Source organism: Pseudophryne corroboree, chromosome 3 (genome assembly GCF_028390025.1).
Source record: "Pseudophryne corroboree isolate aPseCor3 chromosome 3, aPseCor3.hap2, whole genome shotgun sequence".
Taxonomy (NCBI): Eukaryota; Metazoa; Chordata; class Amphibia; order Anura; family Myobatrachidae; genus Pseudophryne; species Pseudophryne corroboree.
This window is the reverse complement of record NC_086446.1, coordinates 438120290-438143779: the sequence shown is the minus strand read 5'-3', so window position 1 is coordinate 438143779 and position 23490 is coordinate 438120290. Positions and strand designations below refer to the sequence as shown.

The 23490-nt window shown below is 44.4% G+C and overlaps 1 protein-coding gene across 5 annotated transcripts in view; it reads left to right on the top strand.

Annotated features, from left to right (window-relative positions):
* The window catches only part of TNRC6C (trinucleotide repeat containing adaptor 6C), a 268173-nt gene that overhangs the window by 113984 nt on the left and 130699 nt on the right, over window positions 1-23490 (top strand). For 4 of the 5 annotated variants that reach the window (XM_063960449.1, XM_063960448.1, XM_063960447.1 and 1 more), the window contains exons 4-5: window positions 1326-1643; window positions 14693-17257. In XM_063960449.1, the coding sequence (XP_063816519.1) occupies window positions 1326-1643; window positions 14693-17257 (2883 nt within the window). Of the gene's footprint in view, window positions 1-1325; window positions 1644-11976; window positions 12204-14692; window positions 17258-23490 lie in introns of those variants that run through there. The other variant, XM_063960450.1, reaches the window with a different exon arrangement.

Below are 23490 nucleotides of genomic sequence, written 5' to 3'. Positions count from 1 at the left end.
AATCCTTATAATTCGGGAGGTCAACAGGAATAGGATAGTGTTCACTAGGAAGTCATTAGCAAATCATGAGTATGAAACATACTTGCCTACCTGACCCTCTCCATGAGGGAGATAATGCTCTGTTCCTGGACTTTCCTGGTAATGTATGATTGCCATCACCTGTGGTGAGCTAGTTAATTGATAAGAAAGGTGTTTCACCACAGGTGATGGCAATCATACATTACCAGGAAAGTCCAGGAACAGAGCATTTTCTCCCTCATGGAGAGGGTCGGGTAGGCAAGTATGATCCTAAGGTAAATTTATAACCGATATGAGAAGTCACAGTAGCTCCTAAGTGGCTTCTAATATAATAATTTTGTGTCCTGTATAAAATGTATGCATGATAACAAAAAAAAATTCTGAATACCTGCAATTTCTGGTTTATTTTAAAGAATGAGACTTAAAAAAAGATACAAAGTAGAAGGGAATTTAAGCAGATATGACTGGTAGAGGATAATTATGCCTGCTTAGAAGCTAAGACTCCACAGTATGATCTAAAAATAAATTTAATTGCTTAAGACGAGCAGAACCAAATACTCCATTAAACGTATTGTATGTTATTTATGTTCCTACATTTAGTACTCCCAAGCTGATATTGAAGAGTTCCAGCTAAAGATTATATGAAGCTATGTAGTGGTGCAAATGCATGCTAGCTAGCAGTACAGGTTTCTACATAATAAACAATTTGCAGGATCCGGTAAAACGTAAATGTTCTGCAGGTTATCATAGAGTTAACTATCAAGTTGACCTGGAGACAAAAACTTTTTGCCATTTACCTGTGCACTGCTGCACATTCTGTAACAGACTAATGGAGTCTTTGCTATACAGCTTTACAGTTATCTGTTGAGCGTAATACCATATTTGAGTCGTTTAAAACACTTGTTCATTCTGTCATTACAAATATATGCATGGTAAAATGGCTGTCCCACCTGTAAGCCCTCAAAATAGTTTTTTATTGATCATTCGTAACGGTTTGCTATGTTAAAAAGTAACTCACTGTAATAACACCTTGATTTGCTTGATGTGCTATACTGTAGTACTTTACTACAATCTACAACAATAAAATGCTTTTTGCAATAAAATGTCAGTTTTGTTATAGAAAAAGTGCAATCGCAATAAATCTTGTAGTGCAAATTCCACTATATGTTGGGGGGGGGGGGGGGGGAGGCTAAATGAAGGTTTATTTATTAATTTATTTATTTATTAGCAGTTTCTTATATAGCGCAGCATATTCCGTTGCGCTTTACAATTAAGATTATACATTAACCTATGTTTTGTTCTTTTAGTGCCAGAACCAATCAAGATCAGTTCCAACCAGCCCCAACCTGTTGCTCCAAGTACTTCCACCAGCACTGTCCCAAACATCAATGGCAAGCGTGCATCTGCCAATGGCCAGCAAACAGTGGCCTCCCGTTACTTGCCACGTGAGGTTCCTCCACGTTTCCGCCAGCAAGAACAGAAGCAATTATTAAAAAGAGGACAGCCGCTGCCTTCGGGGACATTGACCAGTGCTAACACAGGACAGGACACTGGACAAACTGGGGCAAGCCCACCTCCACAGCAAGGGGCTGGTGGAGCGCAACACCCCACAAAGAGACTCTCTGGTAAGAATGACATTGTGAATTGGGTCTCCTTATTGGTGATGGGATTTTGTTGAATTACTCTCCTTTTTTGATTAAGAATTTTAGAGTGCAGAAGGAGGAACACTGCTGTTGGTCATATTCTGTGCCTTTTTATCTTAAAGAAATAAAATATAATAGTGATATACAGTAGACCGTATTCTGAAAAATATCTTTATTCACTCATAACTGAATACAATTTCTTTGAGTACCGTATATACTCGAGTATAAGTCGACCCGAATATAAGCCGAGGCACCTAATTTTACCACAAAAACCTGGGAGAACTTATTGACTCGAGTATAAGCCTAGGGTGGGAAATGCAGCTCTACCCGTACACAGACCTCATAGTGCTAGATATGCCCCACAGTGCCAGATGTGCCAGATATGCCCTCATGCTGCCAGGTGTGCCCCGCAGTGCCAGGTGTGCCCCGCAGTGCCAGGTGTGCCCCGCAGTGCCAGGTGTGCCCCGCAGTGCCAGGTGTGCCCCACAGTGCCAGATATGCCCCACCGTGCCAGGTGTGCCAGATATGCCCCACAGTGCTAGATACTTACCCTCCGTCGCTCCCGCGCTGTCTTCTGAAGGAGGGACACGGAGAGCGCAGCGCGCGGCTCTCCTGTGTCCCTCCTGCGTCTCCGGCGGCAGCGGCGTGTGTTAACGGAAGTGCCGGTTCGTGCACTTCCTTTACCACATAGACGCCGCTGCCGCCAGAGATGCAGGAGGGACACAGGAGAGCCGCGCGCTGTGCTCTCCGTGTCCCTCCTAACGCTGACTCGAGTATAAGCCGAGGTGGCTTTTTCAGCCCAAAAAAAAGTGCTGAAAAAGTCGGCTTATACTCGAGTATATACGGTATATGAATACGTAATTTTATGCTATTGGTTCCGGGTAAATCTGAACTTGCAATGATCTGGTACTTTACATGAGGTTAAATTCTGAGTTGTGACTGCTAAATATCATAAGCAGCTGTTCGCAAGGTTCAAAGGTATTAAAGGGCAGATCTGTAGAACTGACATTTGAACAGTCAAAACCCATGCTGCAGTCTTTAAACGATGCACAAGCTTCCACAACTGTGTTGCTAGAAATAGAGTATCTGACCAAAATGTTTAATATTATAGATCTTCTATTTAAATTCATTTAATTTTGTGCGCTGCTTCCAATTATCCCTTGTTTTTCCTATCTCACGATATGTTTAATGGTGGCACGGACAGAGTGGTTAATATGGCAGGAGTAGGGAACTGTACTGTGCAGCATGTACGGTTTTACTATCTGCTAAGTGAAGGGAAATTAAATCTGTAACTGGGGAAGGTCTCGGGCATTGCCAACATGCAGTCTGATATTTTATCATAAAGCAACAGTCCTGTTTAAAAGTAGTTTGCGTAGTTTTATATTTCAGTAATATTTTTCTTTCGAGAAGAAATTGTAACTGTTAGTGCTATACTAACCGTTTAACGCATGAAATAAAACTTATTATTGTGGAACCAAGGCGTGAGATTTGAATACGCCATATCAGAGCATGGACTATATATTTTATATTTTCAGTGTTAATAAAGCACTGCGTTAAAGAAAAAGATGCTCATTGTATGGTGCCATATTTCTGTTAAGTGATGTCATAAAATATTCTAATATGAAACTGGAACGTTAGAGGTGTTACCATAACAGAGCACTGCAGCCAGGGGCATAACTAGATGTTTTTGGGCACCATAGCAAGTTTTTGAATGGGCCCCCATTTCTTGCATCAGTCCATTCCTCTCGCAGAACACCATAAAATGTATTATCCACTCATTGGTCATCTTGTGGCCTTGCTACTGCAACCTTCTGCCTGGCCACATTCCCATCTCGCACCCCTCCAATCTGTTCTCAATGCTGTAGCTAGATTCTTCATCTCCTGCCACTCCCCTCTGCCATAATCTGCACCGGCTTCCCTCCCCCTACAGAATACACTTCAAACTCCTCACATACAAGGCCCTCTCCAACTCCACTGCACCCTACATCTCCAACCTCATCACTCTATATACTCCTTCCCGCCCTCTCTGGTCGTCCAATAACAGCCATCTCTCCTCTTCCCTGGCTACTACATTTCACACTCAAATCCAAGATTTCTTGTGTGCTACCTTCACTGCAATACACTTCACCGCTCCATCTAACTCTCTCTGACCTTGCATAACTTCAACAGGGCACTAAAAACCCACTTGTTCATCACAACGTACCCATCCAGCACATAACCAATTTACATAGTGGTTCTCCTCACCCTTCTGCCCCAACCATCTCTATCTCATTACCTTCCTCCTTTCCCAGCCATCACTATTTTTCAGTTTCTCTTACGTCCTAGTGGATACTGGGGTCTTGTACTTTAGTACCATGGGGTATAGATTGGGTCCACTGGAGCCTGGCACTTTAAAACTTTTTTAGTGTGCGTATGTGTGTGCTGGCTCCTCCCCTCTATGCCCCTCCTACCAGACTCAGTCTAGGAAAACTGTGCCCGAGGAGAAGGACATAATATAAGAGAAGAACAATACAACAGCGATGAGGCAACAAGCCAACACACAACCATGAACGTAAGGAGGGCGCTAACCAGAACAGAGGGTAGCAACACCAACCTAACCCGGATAGCATGGCTATCCCAACAACATAACAGGACCACAATGTCCGGGGGGCGCCCTGGACAGCATGAAACCTACTCTAAACTGGCTAAAAGTAGCATATGATGCCGAGGCACAGTCCTACGCCCCCGCCAGTATAAAAAATATATTGAAAATGTTCTGAGGAGAAACTCGCCATTACAGGGGGCGGGGCTTCCTCCTCAGTCAGCCAGCACACTGCTCAGCGCCATTTTCTCCAGGCAGGCTGCAGGGGAAGAAGCACTGGGCCTCCTCCACTTCTGAAACGAGTATCAGGGTGAAAATAAGGGGGGGGGGGGCAGAGTGTATATAGGTGTTCAATTTATACAATTTGGCAGTGTAAAAGCGCTAAAGGTCTCAAGACATTTTACATGCACAGGGATTTTAGTCACTGGCGCTGAGTTGTGAACTGGCAAGTCCTTCTGACAGATTTTACTGTGGTCTGTCCCCTATAAGCCCCAGAGTGTCTGTGGTGTGTTTGTGCACGTGTGTGGCATGTCTGAGGCAGGGAGCTCTTCCCCTGAGGGAGCCATTTTAGGGACACAGAGTTGTAATGTGGTGGCGCTGCCGGCACACCATGAGCCTGAATTGGTGAAAGATTTACGTGATAGTGTGAATCATATCAGTAAGAGTTTGGATAATTCTGAGTCTCATGCAGAAACCTGGAGAAAATCCGTGGAAGATGTGATCTTTAATAGCTCTGCTCTTTCATCCACAGGGGACCCCTCTGGGTCACATAAATTTGCACATATAGTACAAACTGATACCGACACGGACTCTGATTCCTATGTCGACACTAGTGATACCAGGGGAATAGATCCTAAATTAGCGAAAAACATTCAATACACGATTGTGGCTATAAAGGATGTCTTAGAAGTTACGGAGCCCCCTCCTTTACCACAGGAGAAGGCTTACTTTTATAAAGAAAAGAAAATTAATGTAACGTTTCCTCCATCTCATGAGCTGAACAGTCTCTTTGAGGGAGTCTGGGCAAACCCTGAAAATAAATTTCAGATTCCTAAACGAATTCAGGTAGCTTACCTTTCCTGCAGAGGACAGGAAAAGGTGGGAGCCACCCCTCCGTTTTAGACAGTGCCCTGTCACGATTAACAAAAAAGGTGATTCTCCCTGCACCTGGGATGGCTTCACTAAAGGAGCCGGCAGACCGCAAGTTAGAGACTACGTTGAAATCTATGTGGCAAATGGGACACTTCTCAGGCCTACCATTGCCTGTGCGTGGGTGATTAGTGCTATTGAAAAGTGGTCAGAAAACTTGTCATCAGACATTGGGGGTAATTCCGAGTTGATCGCAGCAGAAAACTTTTTAGCAGATGTGCAAAACCATGTGCACTGCAGGAGGGGCAGATATAACATGTGCAGAGAGAGTTAGATTTGGGTGGGGTGTGTTCAAACTGAAATCTAAATTGCAGTGTAAAAATTAAGCAGCCAGTATTTACCCTGCACAGAAACAAAATAACCCACCCAAATCTAACTCTCTCTGAAAATGTTATATCTGTCCCCCCTGCAGTGCACATGGTTTTGCCCAATTGCTAACAAACTTGCTGCTGCGATCAACTCAGAATTACCCCCATTGACACAATAGATAGAGACGAGATACTCCTAACACTAGGTCATATCAAAGACGCTGTTCGTATATACTAGAGGCCATGAAAGATATTGGTCTCTTGGGATCAAGAGCCGCTACCATGGCAATCTCAGCATGGAGGGCGTTGCGGATTCGCCAATGGAATGCTGACGCAGATTCCAAAAGAAATATGGAGGCTCTCCCGTACAAAGGTGAGGCCTTGTTTGGAGAGGGGCTGGATGCTTTAGTCTCTGCGGCTACCGCAGGTAAGTCGACATTCTTGCCTTATGCTCCTGCACAGGCGAAAAAGATGCATCACTCTCAGATACAGTCCTTTCGGCCCAATAAATACAAAAAGGGTAAAGGTTCCCCTTTCTTTGCGGGTAGAGGAAGCGGAAAAGGAAAAAAGTCCACTGTGTCTCCAGGATCACAGGCGCAGAAATCAACCTCTGCTTCTGCCAAACCTGCAGCATGACGCTGGGCTCCCTTGCGGGAGTCTGCTCAGGTGGGGGCACGTCTGAAATTTTTCAGTCACTTCTGGGTTCAATCGGGCCTACACCCGTGGGTCGTACAGATAGTGTCCCAAGGGTACAAACTAGAGTTTCAAGACGTCCCCCCATGCCGGTTTTTCAAATCGGCCTTACCAGCTTCTGTCCCGGACAGGGAAGTGGTAGCAGCAGCAATACAAAAATTGTGTCAGGATAAGGTCATTGTCCTGGTTCCCTTGTTACAACAAGGAGTAGGGTTTTATTCAAGCCTATTTGTAGTTCCGAAGCCGGACGGCTCGGTCACACCAATTCTAAACCTGAAAAATCTGAATCTCTATCTGCAAAGGTTCAAGTTCAAGATGGAATCTCGCATCAAGCTTATCTGAGATTCGCAGTGCAGGATTGTCATTACCGGTTTCAGACGTTGCTGTTCGGACTCTCCACGGCACCGAGGGTATTCACCAAGGTGATGGCGGAGATGATGGTCCTCCTTCGACAGCAATGAGTCAATATAATCCCTTACCTGGACGATCTCCTGATAAAAGCGAGGTCCAGGGAAAAGTTGGTGCAGAACATTACACTCTCCCTGACAGTACTCCAACATCACAGTTGGATCATAAATTTTCCAAAATCACAATTGGAACAGACGACAAGATTGTCTTTTCTCGGGATGATACTGGACACAGAAGTACAGAGGGTTTTTCTTCCAGTAGAAAAAGCTCTGGAAATACAGAGAATGGTCAAACAAATTCTGAAACCAACAAGAGTGTCGATTCATCAATGCATTCGGTTGTTGGGAAAGATGGTAGCGGCCTACGAGGCCATACAGTTTGGCCGATTCCATGCCAGAGTATCCCAGTGGGACCTATTGGACAAGTGGTCCGGATCCCATCTGCACATGCATCAGAGGATAATCCTGTCATCCAAAACCAGAATTTCACTCCTGTGGTGGCTACACAGTTCTCACCTCCTAGAGGGACGCAGGTTCGGGATTCAAGACTGGATCCTGGTGACCACGGATGCAAGTCTCCGAGGCTGGGGAGCGGTCACACAGGGGGAAAGCTTCCAAGGAAGGTGGTCAAGTCAAGAAACTTGTCTTCACATAAATGTTCTGGAGTTGAGAGCCATTTACAACGGCCTTCTACAAGCGGTACATCTTCTTCAAGATCAACCTGTACAGATTCAGTCGGACAATGTAACAGCAGTCGTGTACATAAATCGTCGGGACGGAACGAAAAGCAGAGCGGCAATGGCAGAAAGACATGCAAAAGCTCCGTCGGCAATTTTCATTCCGGGAGTGGACAACTGGGAAGCAGACTTCCTCAGCAGACACGATCTCCATCCAGGAGAATGGGGCCTCCACCAAGAAGTCTCCGAAGAGTTGACAGATCTTTGGGGAATTCCTCAAATAGACATGATGGCATCTCGTTGCAACAAGAAGCTTTAGAGATATTGTTCCAGGTCGAGAGACCCTCAAGCAATAGCAGTGGATGCACTAGTGACCCAGTGGGTGTTTCGGTCGGTATATGTCTTCCCTCCACTTCCACTGATACCAAAAGTTCTCAAAATTATAAGAAAATGAGTTCGAGTGATCCTCATTGTCCCAGACTGGCCAAGGAGGGCTTGGTATCCAGATCTTCAAGAGTTGATCATAGAAGATCCTCTTCCTCTCCGTGAGGACCTGCTGCAGCAGGGACCGTGCATGTATCAAGACTTACCGCAGCTACGTTTGACGGCATGGCTGTTGAGCACCGAATCCTAGCCCGAAAGGGTATTCCCAAAGAAGTCATTCCCACTCTTATTCAGGCCAGGAAAGGAGTAACATCTAAACATTACCACCGTATTTGGAGAAAATGTGTGTCTTGGTGTGAAACCAAAAAGGCTCCATTGGAAGAGTTTCAGTTAGGACGTTTTCTCCAGGCGGGTGTGGATGCAGGCCTTCGATTAGGATCAATTAAGGTCCAGATTTCGGCTTTGTCTGTTTTCTTTCAGAAACAATTGGCCTCCTTTCCAGAAGTTCAGACTTTCGTGAAAGGGGTTCTGCACATCCAACCTCCATTTGTGCCTCCTGTGGCACCATGGGATCTTAACGTGGTGTTGCAGTTCCTTAAATCAGACTGGTTTGAACCTCTCCAAGAGGTCGAGTTAAAGTTTCTCACTTGGAAAGTGGTCATGCTGATGGCCTTGGCATCCGCAAGGCGGGTGTCTGAGTTAGGGGCCTTGTCTCACAAGAGCCCTCTTTTGATCTTCCATGAAGATAGGGCTGAGCTAAGAACTCGTCTGCAGTTTCTTCTTTCCATATAAACCAACCTATTGTGGTACCAGTGGCTACTGACACCTTCGCTGGTTCGAAGTCTCTGGATGTGGTCAGAGCTTTGAAAATGTATGTCGCCAGAACGGCTAGGATACGGAAAACAGAGGCTCTGTTTGTCCTGTATGCTCCCAACAAGATTGGGTGTCCTGCTTCTAAGCAAACTATTGCGCGCTGGATCAGAGGTACGATTCAACACGCTCATTCTACGTCAGGATTGCCGATACCAAATTCAGTGAATGCCCATTCTACTAGGAAGGTGGGCTCATCCTGGGCGGCTGCCTGGGGGGTCTCGGCATTACAGCTTTGCCGAGCGGCTGCTTGGTCAGGGGCAAACACGTTTGCTAAGTTTTACAAGTTTGACACCTTGGCCGATGAGGACCTACAGTTTGGTCAATCGGTGCCGCAGGGTCATCCAAACTCTCCCGCCCGTACTGGAGCTTTGGTATAACCCCATGGTACTGAAGTGGATCCCAGCATCCTCTAGGTCGTATGAGAAAACAGGATTTTAATACATACCAATCCTTTTCTCCTAGTCCGTAGAGGATGCTGGGCACCCAGCCCAGTGCGTACTTTACCTGCAGTTGTTAATTTTGTTGAAAAATGTTTTCAGCTCGTTTGCTGTTATGTTTCATGCCTGTTGGCATGTGTTTTGTTGAATGCCATGTTGTGCGGCATGGTTGAGGTGTGAGCTGGTATGAATCTCACCATTAACTTAAAAGTAAATCCTTTTCTCTAAATGTCCGTCTCCCTGGGCACAGTTCCTATACTGAGGTCTGGAGGAGGGGCATAGAGAGGAGCCAGTTCACACTCTGAAAAAGTCTTAATGTGCCCATGGCTCCTGCGGGACCGTCTATACCCAATGGTACTGAAGTGGACCCCAGCATCCTCTACGGACTAGGAGAAAAGGATTTACCGGTAGGTATTAAAATCCTGTTTTTGGCTACTGTGTTCTATTTTACCCTGCTCTGTCTTACTGTTTGCCTTTGTACAGTGCTGTGGACCACTTGTGGTGTCATATAAATAAAGTGTATTAATATATATGTACAGTGCTTTAGACCACTTGTGGTGTCATATAAATAAAGTGTATTAATATATATATATATGATCCTCTGTGTACTTATTTTTATAATCCTATATTTGAAAAATTAAAATGTGTGTTTTATATACCAGCTTGCTGCTGCGAAATTGTCAGAAATGTCTGTGTTATTTTTTAAATCTAGGTTTAATTGTTTTTTGTTGTTGTGTTTTATGCTAAGCAAAATAAAATCACAATTAAATATCTTCTGTTTTGAAGGGGTTTGTGAAAATATTGGTGGATTAATTTGTCATCAAACCTCACACCTTTTATCCTGGTCACAAGGCTGTTGTTATTGAGTGAAATAGCTGTCTTCCCCACTTTTTCTCTGAAGAGGCAAAAAGAAGATGGAAATTCTGACAGGATTTTATAGAAAACGGCCAAGGCAAACAAAGACGCCATAGCAATGGGTTTTATTTGACATTCTCACTCTAGCAGCCGAGTAGAAAGTTTGATAGAGCCAGGCCAGCAGCATGTTTATCAGAGTAGCCTGGAAACTGATTATCATTGGCCAGACACGTCCATACAATCTTATGAAAACTATAGTGATGCGGTACAGAAGTGTCACTTGTTAGCTATAATTTTAGTGTGATTACAGGGAAAATCATAGCAGTCTTGTGTTTTAAGTTTTTTGTATATATAATATATTGTTACCAGAATATATTTATCATGTTTCTTGTTCATATTGGGAAAATAACACCTTTTGCAGGGGGTATAATTTGTGTAAGCCATGTTTAACACACTGATGAAGAAATATACATTTAAAATACAGACTCTTTTGATTACCATTTATATTTATATTTATAATAAATGAATCTTCAACATGTCATCTTCCCCTCAGACACCTCAACCTTATTGCTCACACAGACATTGCTTCGTCTACAGCTCTACACTCACACCAACATGCCTGGGGACAGACGAGGGGGTGTTAAATTACTAATTTTTTTCCCCCCCTAATTGCACATTTTACTGCACCTTCACTTATTTGACCCATCTTTTGAAGTACAGTACATCTGGAAAGTTTTCCACATTTTGTTATGTTACAGACTTATTCCAAAATGGAATAAATCCGTTTTTTACCTCAAAATTCTACACCTAATACTCCATAATGACAACGTGAAAAAAGATGGGGTGTTTTTTGAGATTTTTGCAAAAAATCAGGCAGGCGAAGCAGAATCCCCAGAAACAGCCCTGTTTTTGTCCGAAAACGGGGCTGTTTCACAGGTTTCACTGAACCTGTGTGTTTTCGAGAGAAAATTTTTTTTTTGTTTTGCAGGTGATCAATCTGGATAACCTGTAAAAAATTATCTGTGAAACATCGGAAAAAAGTCTGAAAAATGGCCGACCCGATGTTTTACCGGGGATAATTGGATATCCCCCTTTGTCTACATTGTGTCTTCCTGCTTTTTGTTCATTTCCCCAATTGTCCTTGCTGCAGAGCACCGTGACTCTTTACAAATCTACAATAATAATAATATGTACAGCAGGGTATCAATTGGATAGTGATTTTTATGAATAATTTATTCGTTTTTGTAAAGAATGATCGACTTTTTATTGTCTAGGTTATTTTCTTCACTCTTACTGCACATGCTACTTGATGCTTTAATAATGTTTTTTGTTTTTTTTCTGATGGTTATGTCATATTGCAGTCAGATGGCATTCTATTTCAGCATCCTTCTAAAAGCTGCGCAGTCTACAATATATTGTTTAGGCCTTCTTTGCTGCACATGTATAAATAGCCCTGGCTTTGATTAATGCACTTGTTTGCTGCTCCAGACTTTTGAGATGGAGGCTGGGAAGTAATTAAGTGGCTGGCAAGCAGCCAGTTTGGGTATACATGTAGGCCTTGTTCCGAATTTTAAAGCTAGATTTGCCATATTGTAGTCTGAGGCTGTTTGTGAAAGGAAGCATGTGGGGGGGGGGACTAAAGAGGGGAGATGGACCTGAGCAAGGAACATGTTTGCATGGAGCTGATTGCCAAAATGCCGCTGTTGCTTTGGATGACTTTCAAAATTAGGAAAGGAGTTCTGGAGTTAATTGTAGAAAAGTCCTGAAGTGAGAATGTTTTGTGACAGTTGAAAGAATGTAAAAGTAGGAAAGATCGGTTTAGTGTCGCATACAATTATATAACCATAGCCTAAAGAGTCTGAGTCTGTTGATACCTTCACCCAATCTAGGGGAGGAGGAATTGTAAGTGTATGTGTGAGTGTGTGTGAGAGAGAGCAGGGGGGGAGGGAGCCTCCCTGTGCTGTAAGGGCATTTCTAAATCCAGTGCAGCGAAGGCCCAAATGAGCTTGCAGGTTGTACGCTCACAGGCTTGCACAGAGGTTTTCTTGGCAGAGCTACAGGATGAGGCTTACACTGTGCACAAACGACATATTGAAGACGAGAGACTGAGTGCAGAGAGAGGCAGCTTTGCACACAATGTAGCGTTGCCTAGGATGGTTGGGCGTCACCTTTCCTCAGGTATTTCACTCCCTGTCTGCCCTCCCATTCACTCCTCCTTTCCTCTTCCCTAAGGCCACAAAATTATTGTTAGCAAATCGCTTTTGCTTCGCTTTAAATCTGTGTTACATAATGTCTCACAGAGGCAGCGGCGTTCAGAGCTTTTTTTGGCTCCAGTTCAGCTTTGAGAAAATGGCGTCCTCACAGGCTGTGCTAGTTTCCACTCGTATACTGCAAAGAGAAAAACAGAAAATAAAAACCAAGAGATTATTTGCTGCATATGCTAGGAGTTAATAAACTGTTTGTGACCTTTCTCAAGCAGATTATTTTAAGGGTTGTAACTAGAATTCATTATTATTATTTTTTAACCCCTTATATTGAATATTCTTTTTAGCTTTGTTTTTGTATTACATAAACTTTAGGTGATGAAATGTAATTTTTTCTTTTTGTCTTGTTTTTTTAGACAGGGGTTATGGTTTTTATATTTTCTTGCTTCTGTGCTCCGCTGCGCAGTTTGCTATTTAGTCCCATTGGTTGCAATAAGGGTTAATGGATTTGCTTGCATTTCTGCATTTAGCTATATCTAAGAAACAGATTAATATCGTTTATTCAGAAAGTTTTATTTATTCATCATGGTTGCAGTGAATGTCTGACACAAGTTTATGATGGTTTTTTTTTGTTGTTAAACCTAATTAGACAGTCACTATTTTACTCTTGGCTTAGCGTCATGCACAGGCTTTCCTTACTGTTTAGGATAATGATGGCAGTTGTGTTTATCTCTGGGTAATAAAAGTGTATGCGTTTACCTAGTACCTATGTATATTTCAGATATAATTTACCATGAAGTGATTTGAGTGGTTTAACTGCCATTATTGAGAACAAAATATTGTTGCTTAGTTTAGTTTGTGAATCCTCTCTGGAGAAATGGATATTACTACTTTCATGATGACCAGAAAGTTAAGGGATGGACATTCTTACAGGCACCATACGTGATTAAAGGCACATAGTCCTGTGTAAATCTATCTAAAAAAAAATACAGTTGGCATTCTCATTTTTGTTTTTAAAAAGAAAAGGCCTCATCACCAGCATCTTAGTACTATGCAGAGGCCTTTTCTTATGGTTTTAACATGTAAAAAAGTAAGTGTAAAGCCCTTACCATAAGTACTGAGAGAAAACCCAACTACCAGACAAGTGAAAATGTACACCACATCCAGCGTCCCCGTATGATGACATCAGAAGTTCAGTGTCATTGCCACAATATTGGCCCATGCTGAGAGTGCTGTTGCCATGTGGAGAAAGTAAATAATGACAAATAAAGAATCCGATTCGGCAATCTGGACTCCGATGATCGTCAATTTGTTGGAGAATCTGGAAAATACAGCATGTTAAAAATCCCAGACTTACTGATTCTGATACTTTTTTGGTCAAAATCAGCGAATCAAAGATTCCTAACATGTTTGATCTTGCTGATGACCAGATTCTGTCCACGGCAAAATGGGGAATTGCACCAATTGATTGTAAATGTAATGAAGATTGTTGTATAGCTGGCATTTCATTTTTTCATTCTCGAAACACAAGTTCATTACTACATTAAAATAATACCTATGTGGGAATTATAACTAAATTGTCATTATATTGCTTCTTTAATAATTTGCAACCCTTATGAATAATTTTCTTCAGTCTAATGGTTGAAAAGCAGGCAGTGGCATAACTTCAGAATAAAAAAAGCACAATAGTATGCATGACTGCCATGATCCGTTGATGTAAATTGAGTGAGATTGCAGGGCTATCTATTCAATCTTTCTTGAGGCATACTAAAGGCCAGTACTGACGGGATAGATGTGTGCTGAGCAATCTTAACACAGACCGCTCAGCACACATCTCTCCCCCCACTCAGCACAGCGCAATGTGTGCTGAGCGAGGAGGGGGGGGACGCTCACTTCACACAGCGCTGAAGTGAAGCACCGGCGATGCGCGGCATACACACAACAGATCCGTGCTTAAAATCTAAGCAATCTAGTCAGATTGCTTAGATTTTAAACACTGATCTCTCCGTATGTACCCCCCTTAACTGAAAGCTTAAAAATCCCAAGTGATAAGGTGGAACCAACTTTAAAGGGTTTGCATACATTGGATGAGCCACCCTTAATCTTTCATCACACCACTGGGGGAAAAAAGTATGTGTGTTCTTGATCCTCCACTGTTACTGGAGTCAGATGGTCTGTTTTCATTGTGACTCTGTGGTACATGCTCTGCCCGTCTCCTCAATACAGCCTAATTGAAGCACTACGTACACGACTTGTAATGTCCTTGCACACACCTCTTTTACAGTAAATTATGGGATGGGCAGGATTAAGAATGGGTCATCCTAAAATTAGACCACTCCCTTTTTAATGTTTATTTGTACCGGTTGGCAGCAGATCAATTGCAGTTCATTGCATTAATAATTGAGGCAAAAAAAAATAAAATGGATGTGCTTTTTATTGACATTTTCCTTTATTTGTTTTCAGATCTCAGTCACAGTGGTCTGGGGGATCATTATGAAAATTCCCACTGGGGACCGCAGCCTACTCTCAGAGGTGAAAACAGCTATAGCTGGGATAAAGTGATAATAGACAGGACTGATAAGGAAGCGTGGCCTTCCATTACAGGAACTGAGACTGAATCTGCCTCAGAATGTACTACAGACACTGACTCTGCCTCCAACTGTGGCTCAGAGAAAAGTAGCATGGCTACAACAAGTGCCCAAGGCAACTTCACTGGACATACAAAGAAAACAAATGGCAATAATGGTAACAATGGAGCACTCATCCAAAGCACTTCTAACCAGAGTGCCCTTGGTGCTGGTGGAGCAAATGGGAATGGAAACTTGGCAAGAGTTTGGGGTGCTGCTTCAGGCAACTCTGGCATTGCTCACTGCTCCTCCAGTAGCGGGGACGGAAAGGTGGACCCAATGATTGGAGAGGGAAGAAATCAGAACTGCTGGGGTTCTTCCAACTCAAATACTGGCATTAATCTTAACCCAAATGCCAATCCCGCTGCCTGGCCTGTGCTTGGACATGAAGGAACTTTGGGTGGAGGTAATCCTTCCAACATTTGCAGTCCAGTCAGTTCCATAGGTCAGAATATCGGCAACCAGAATGGAAACACAGCAGGTACCTTAGGTGCTTGGAGAAATTTGCAGTCACAAGAGAGCACAGAACCACAAACGTCCACTTCTTCTCAGAATGTGTCTTTCAGCATACAACCTCAGAACCTTAACACTGATGGACCAAATAACACTAACCCCATGAATTCTTCACCAAACCCCATAAATGCAATGCAGACAAATGGACTGCCCAACTGGGGAATGGCTGTTGGAATGGGGAGCATCATCCCAACACACCTGCAAAGCCTTCCTGGTGCTAATGGTTCAGTTTCTCAAGTGAGTGGGGTTGGTGGTGACAGCACAGGCAGTTCAGTTTGGAGTTTATCACCAAGTGTTCCTGCTGCTGGAAACTGCAACTCTGGGTTCAATCAGGAAACTGGAGATACTTCTTGTACAGCTGCAAGTGCTAAACAAAATGGGTCAGGGTGTGTAGTACAGAAAGATGGAACTGGGGTTAGTGCATGGGATTCAGGACCACCTACCAGCCCAGGAGTATTGGCATGGGGTAGGGGTAGAAGTAATGTTGTAAATATGCATTCTGGACCTTGGGGTCAGCAGAGTCGTGGCGCAACCAACAACATGAATGGTGAATGGAATAAGGCTCCAAATCAGCATTCCATTAATGACATCAATGGAAAAGCATCAACTGGGTGGGATAGTTCTAGTATTACAATTCAGAATCCTCCACAGCAGGGAAATGATCAAATTAACTCAAGGGCCAAACCTGTATCATCCAGTACATCGCCTAATGACAGAAGCAGTGACAGTGCTGGAAATCCAAATGAAGGAAGAGGGGGAGAATGTCAGCGGCCAGACAGTGGTATAGCTGAGCAGGGGCAGATACAGTTGCCAAGACAGGACCTTGATCCAAGGGTTCTCTCTAACACAGGGTGGGGACAAGTCCCAGTTAAGCAAAATATTGCATGGGAATTTGAAGAACAACAGCGGTCTGACAGGAAGAACGTTGGGACAGAGGCTTGGGGTTGTACAAATACGCAGCCTTCAAATCCAGGGGGTAAGAGTGAAGGGTCCATCATGAACAGTACAAATACCTCTTCAGTATCAGGATGGGTCAGCTCCCAACCTATATCTGCTTCAGTAAATGCAAGTTGGGTAGAAAATAAAACGCCAAATGGTCCAGGGGGGTGGGGAGACCCTGCAAACTCTACTGTTGTTAATGCTGCTGCCAAAAGCGGTCATGCTTGGAGTGGATCCGCTAATCAAGAGGACAAGTCTCTGACTTGGAGTGAACCTCACAAGTCCAAACCCCAAAGTTGGGGAGATGGGCAGAAACCAAATCCCAGCTGGACATCTGGAGCTGGAGACTGGACTGATGTGCCACCTGTTCCTGCACATGTGACTGATGGAAAGAAAAATGGAACAGGCTGGGACACTGATGGCAAGTCTGGAACGGGGTGGAATGAGAATTCACGGTCAGGGACCAATGGATGGGGCAATGGCACAAGCACCAAGGCTAATTCGGGTACAGGTTGGGGGGAACCTTTAAAATCTCCCCAGCAGAATTGGAGCAACAAACCCCAAGATAGCAATGTGAGTGGTTGGGGAGGAGCTGCATCTGTAAAGCAGACTGGATCTGGGTGGGCTGGTGGGCCAGTACCAGCACCAGCACCACCACCACCACCAGCAGCCAAACAAAAGGACATAAACTCAGAGCCCAGTGGCTGGGAGGAGCCTTCACCACCGTCCATACGTCGCAAAATGGAAATTGATGATGGTACCTCAGCTTGGGGAGACCCAAGCAATTACAACTGTAAAACTGTAAACTTGTGGGATAGGAACAACACAGTAGTTCAGACTGTTCCAGCAAATAACACCAACACTACCCCAATCACTCCCCCAGTTACCAATTTGGTTGAACCTCAGCAGCCAAGTGCCCAGCAGAACCGATCCCCACTACTTGGTCCAGGTGAGGCTCTTTTTCTATTTTTTTTATCAGCCATATTGTACAGCAAAATGTTTTAATGTATATTTGTCTCAGTTTAGTGCTCTATGCAACTGCATACGAATCTACCCAATCTGTTGTAGTCTATGGGGTATATGCAATTGTGGTCGAATTCCCGAAATTGGCGAATTTCGGGTCATTTTCGACCAAAAAAAAAAATTCGCCTATGCAATGCAGTGCTTTCCGACCAAAAAACGGACTTTCAAAATTCGACTTTTTGAAATTCGACTTTTTGCAAATTCGACTTTTCTGCAATGATACAAGTGCTGCAATTCGACCAAAGCATATTCAATTCAAGTTTGGAAATTCGACAGCAGTGCTTTTAGACAGCAAATTCGTCATTTTCAATCCGCCACACTTTGGAGGGTGAAAACAAATAAAAAAATTTTAAACATGTTTTTTTTGGTGTTTTTTTTTGGGGGAATAGCAGATCTATTTATATTAGAAGGGATTAGGTACTTTTTTTTTTGGGGGGGGAGGCACAAATATTATTTATATATTTTTTAAAATATTATTTTTTTTATTTTTTTATTTTTTTTATTGCTGGAACGGTAAAATCAGAAAAAAAAATGGCGTGGGGTCCCCCCTCCAAAGCATAACCAGCCTCGGGCTCATTGAGCTGGTCCTGGTTCTAAAAATGCGGGGAAAAAATTGACAGGGGATCCCCCGTATTTTTAAAACCAGCACCGGGCTCTGCGCCTGGTGCTGGTGCCAAAAATACGGGGGACAAAAAGAGTAGGGGTCCCCCGTATTTTTAACACCAGCATCGGGCTCCACTAGCTGGACAGATAATGCCACAGCCGGGGGTCACTTTTATGCCGTGCCCTGCGGCCGTGGCATCAAATATCCAACTAGTCACCCCTGGCCGGGGTACCCTGGGGGAGTGGGGACCCCTTCAATCAAGGGGTCCCCCCCCCCCAGCCACCCAAGGGCCAGGGGTGAAGCCCGAGGCTGTCCCCCCCCATCCAATGGGCTGCGGATGGGGGGGCTGATAGCCTTTGTGATAAAAAAAAGATATTGTTTTTTCCATTAGTACTACAAGTCCCAGCAAGCCTCCCCCGCAAGCTGGTACTTGGAGAACCACAAGTACCAGCATGCGGGAGAAAAGCGGGCCCGCTGGTACCTGTAGTACTACTGGGAAAAAAATACCCAAATAAAAACAGGACACACACACCGTCGACAGTAAAACTTTATTTCACACTACCGACACACACATACTTACCTATGTTCACACGCCGACATCGGTCCTCTTCTCCATGTAGAATCCACGGATACCTGAAAAGCAAAGTTCAATATACTCACCTCAGGGTCCAGAGATAAATCCACGTACTTGGCAAAAAAAGAAAACGCAAATACCCGCTCCAGAACGGACTGAAAGGGGTCCCATGCTGACACATGGGACACCTTTCCACGATTGAGACCTGTCAGTGACAGCTGTCACTGACAGGTCTCTAAGCCAATCAGGAAGCGCAACTTCGTTGCGCTCACCTGATTGGCTGATCGCTGTGACAGCGCATCGCACAGCTCCCTCCATTATATTCAATGGTGGGAACTTAGCGGCTAGCGGTGAGGTCACCCGCCGGTCAGCGGCTGACCGGCGGGTGACCCCACCGCTAGCCGCAAAGTTCCCACCATTGAAAGTAATGGAGCGGCTTTGCGAGGCGCTGTCAGAGTACAGACGGCGTCCAGCCAATCAGGTGAGCGCCACGGCAGTAGCGCTTCCTGATTGGCTGAAGGGACATCAGTGACAGGAGTCACGTGATGTCCCGGCATTCGGGGAAAGGAGTCTAATGTGAAAACATTGGACCCCTTTCATTAGTCCGGTGGATCGTGTTCGGTTTGTTTTTTTACAAAGTACGTGGATTTACCTCTGGACCTGGACCTCTGGACGCTGGAAGGTGAGTATAATTTTTTGACAGGTACCCTCGGATCGTCGGAGATCGTTGCAGTCGGCGTGTCAACACAGGTAAGTATGTGTGTGTCGGCGTATGAAATAAAGTTTTACTATCAAGGTGTGTGTGTCCTGTTTTTATTTGGGTATTTTTTTCCCAGTAGTACTACAGGTACCAGCGGGCCCGTTTTTCTCCCGCATGCTGGTACTTGTGGTTCTCCAAGTACCAGCTTGCGGGGGAGGCTTGCTGGGACTTGTAGTACTAATGGAAAAAACAATATCTTTTTTTTTATCACAAAGGCTATCAGCCCCCCCATCCGCAGCCCATTGGATGGGGGGGGACAGCCTCGGGCTTCACCCCTGGCCCTTGGGTGGCTGGGGGGGGGGGACCCCTTGATTGAAGGGGTCCCCACTCCCCCAGGGTACCCCGGCCAGGGGTGACTAGTTGGATATTTGATGCCACGGCCGCAGGGCACGGCATAAAAGTGACCCCCGGCTGTGGCATTATCTGTCCAGCTAGTGGAGCCCGATGCTGGTGTTAAAAATACGGGGGACCCCTACTTTTTGTCCCCCGTATTTTTGGCACCAGCATCAGGCGCAGAGCCCGGTGCTGGTTTTAAAAATACGGGGGATCCCTGGCCGATTTTTCCCCTGCATTTTTAGAACCAGGACCAGCTCGATGAGCCCGAGGCTGGTTATGCTTTGGAGGGGGGACCCCACGCCATTTTTTTTTCGGTTTTTTCCCCGTTTTTTCCCGTTTTTTAAAATCGCGGCAAAATCCGCCAAATCGGCCGATTTTCGCCCGCGACTCTGGCGAATCCGTTTTTCATTGCATATGGTGAATTCCGGAAGCCACCTTCCGGAATTCACCTGGCGAATTTGGTCGAATTGAAAAAACGGCGATAATTGCCGCGAATTCGCCCGCTATTGCATATACCCCTATGTGTACATGTCACACTGGTTCGTACCAGGAGTACAGTATATTAAACAAATTTATATATACAATATTCAGCTGTAATTTTGTACCTGATTTTCATAAAGGTGATTTACAACCTTTAGGCAGATTTAAGGTAGCTTCTCGTTCATGCTGTCTTATAACATTTGGTAAATACATATTTTGGTTTAAGGAATTGTACTGTACAGTTTATTTTTTACCCTGGGATACAACACACAACTGTTCTATGGATACAATACAGTAAACACAATATAACTAAATGTAACAAAATAAGTTGGTCTGTCATGGAGAAAAATAAATGTAAGAAAAATAACATTATTTAGTCGGTGAAAGTTACTTGAGGACATTTATAAATCCACTATAAAGGTATTGCCATCTGAGTAACTGCTATGTTGTCTTTCCCATTTGATTGATAAACTACCTTCCAGCACTGTCGGTGACACTGCGGCAGATGAGTAGAAACTGCTCACCTCCTGCACTGACTGTCAGAGTGTAATCATCTTCTGGGAAATGATAGATCTCCAGGAGTGGTGCAGGTGACTGGGCAGTCTTTCTCCTTGCTCCTCTGTTACATGTTGCACCTGACACTGCATGCTATGTAGCGTGTCATTGAAGTTGCAAAAGATATGGTGAACAGCTTTCTGATAAGTGCCTGGAGGCACTTAGGCCCACTGTCAGCATGCACTAGGTCACACTCTCTGTAGTAAAAGGTGGCAAAGTGCTCTTTGCCCCATCTAACAGACACTTACGTTTTCTACCTTAAGGCAAAACACCCACCTTTGGCACCATCATTCTACAAACCAATACATTAAAGCTAGGGTGGGCAAAATAATATAGAATTTAGGAGCCCGTGTGTGACATCCAGTGCCAGATTAAGGTCCATATGGGCCTGGAGCTGAAATTTAGGAAGGGTCTATTGTGTGCCTCGGTAGGAGGTGTGACAAGCGCTGCGGTGGTGTGACTAGTGATGTGGGGGTGTGATCAGTGTGGTGTGGGTGTGATCTAAATAGGGGGTGTGGCCTATGCCATGTGAGTGACAGTCACCACTTACTGACAGACACTACTTACTGACACACACAAACACACACAACACAAAGCTTACTACACAATCACCACTTACTGACAGACACTACTTACTAACACACACACGCACAACACAAAACTTACCACTTACTGATAGATATTACTGACTGACACACACGCACAACACAGACATTACTTACTGACACACACCACACAATACCGCTCTCACATCACAATGCCGGGTCCCACCTGGAATTGGAAATGGGTCCATTCCTGGGTGGGACTCGGCATTGGACCCTACACACCGCCAACCCGACCCGGCAATTGTCGGGTTGCCATCCGTGGGCGGAGACTGAGTCGGCATCAGGGGCGGAGATGGGGTCGGCGCTGGGAGATGAGATCATCTCTGTGCCGCCACTCCCTACGCAGTGAATGGGTCCCGGGTTGCATCGACCTAGGTAACCTGTTCACACTGCACCTGACCCGGTATTTAACCCGGGAATAACTCTTCTTAATTCCCGGGTTGAATTACCGGATCAGGCGACCCGGAATTCGCCCATGAACCCTTTCACAACGTACATCGAAACGTGTTGACCCGGCTATACTAGGTTATTTTTGCAATGTGAAAGGGGTATTACTGACATAGACACCACTTACTGACACACACACACACACACACACACACACACACACACACACACACACACACCACAAAACCTACTGATACTACTTACTGACAGACACTACTTACTTACTGACACACACACACACACACACACACACACACACACACACACACACACACACACACCACTCAAAACTTACTGACATAGACCCCACTTACATAGCAGACCTCAGGGCCTGGTGTGGGCTGCTACTCACATGGTTTTGCATGTCCCCTCAGCTCTGACATCCAGGGACCCAGCTCTCCTAAAAGACAGCAGCCTCCTGTCAAGACCCTTCCCCTCTTTCATGAGGCATGTTATTGTTGGGAAGCTCTGAGGCTCCGCCCCCATGCTTATCTGAAGCCCCACCCCCTGCAACATGATGTCCCACCCCCTTGTCCATCAAAACATAAATGCTTTTCCTCCAGCATACCATTCCTGCTGCAGCTTCCCAACAATAACATTCCTAATGAAAAAGGGGAAGGGTCTTGACAGGAGGCTGCTGTCTCTGAGCTATCTCCGAAGCTCTGCCCCTGTGCCCGTCCGAAGCCCCGCCCCCTTGCAACAGGAAGGCAGTTTCATCATTCCATGGTGTGGTGCGGGAGGTCAGGACACAGGCTAACCAGTTTGGGGTGGGGGTGAATGGGCAGCCGGAGGTGAGTGAGCTGCTGAATGTGCTGACAGGAAATGTTTTTTTTCTGTCAACACTGGCTACTGCCTGCAGGGAACTCTCTGGGCCTATTTTCAATGGGGGGCTTGGAGCTGCAGCTCCATCCGCCCCATTGTTAATCCGGCCATGCTGACATCTAGGAGCCAGTAAATGCCAAAAAGTTTTTTTTTGTTTTTTTTGGTTTATTGAAATGTATTTTCAGAGCATCCCCAAGAAACATTGTGGTCCATGCTTTGACATTTATCCTGTTTTCCAAAAGGCAAAGAGTAGAATTCTACACGTAGTATTTTCAGAACAACATCCGCAATTAAAAATGAAAATGCATTTTCTTCCTACACATAAAAATGTGTAGGGATAATATGGTAGCTCAGAAGTCTATACTCTACTATCACTAAAAGAAGTTCCATGTATACTTGTAAAACAATGGAAAAATATAAAGAAAGTGATATTACTTTGGCGATGGGTTCCTTCTTCAACCAGTGATTATCTCAATCAGATAGACAACTGTAGTGAAGGAAAACACAAAATTCAATATAGTGTAATACTGTTAAAAAGTCAGTTTATAGCTTCTCATGGAGAATTTTCTGGGAGTCTAGAAAGACTTCTCCAGTGAAGAAAAATAACCGGTAATATGTGTAAATTTCTTCTATATGAAAGAAGGGCACTGCAAATGTGGACTCAGGAGGTGATGGTGTACTATCTATAAGTTCTAAATTCACAGGATGTCCACTCCGGGGTACTATACAGTACTTTGACTTTTTAACAGTATTATACTATATGCATTTTGCGTTTCTCTTCATTACATGTGGACTATCTTCTATCTGATCTAGATACTCATCGATTGAAGTAGGAACCAGTTGCCATTATAATATAACTATCTACATTTTTTCTAATACCTAAGGGGCCTGTTTTTTTTTTTTTTTTTTTTTTTTTGGGGGGGGGGGGGGGGGGTTAAAGAAGGCAGTCTTCTTTTACAAACAATGTTGTCCCTAA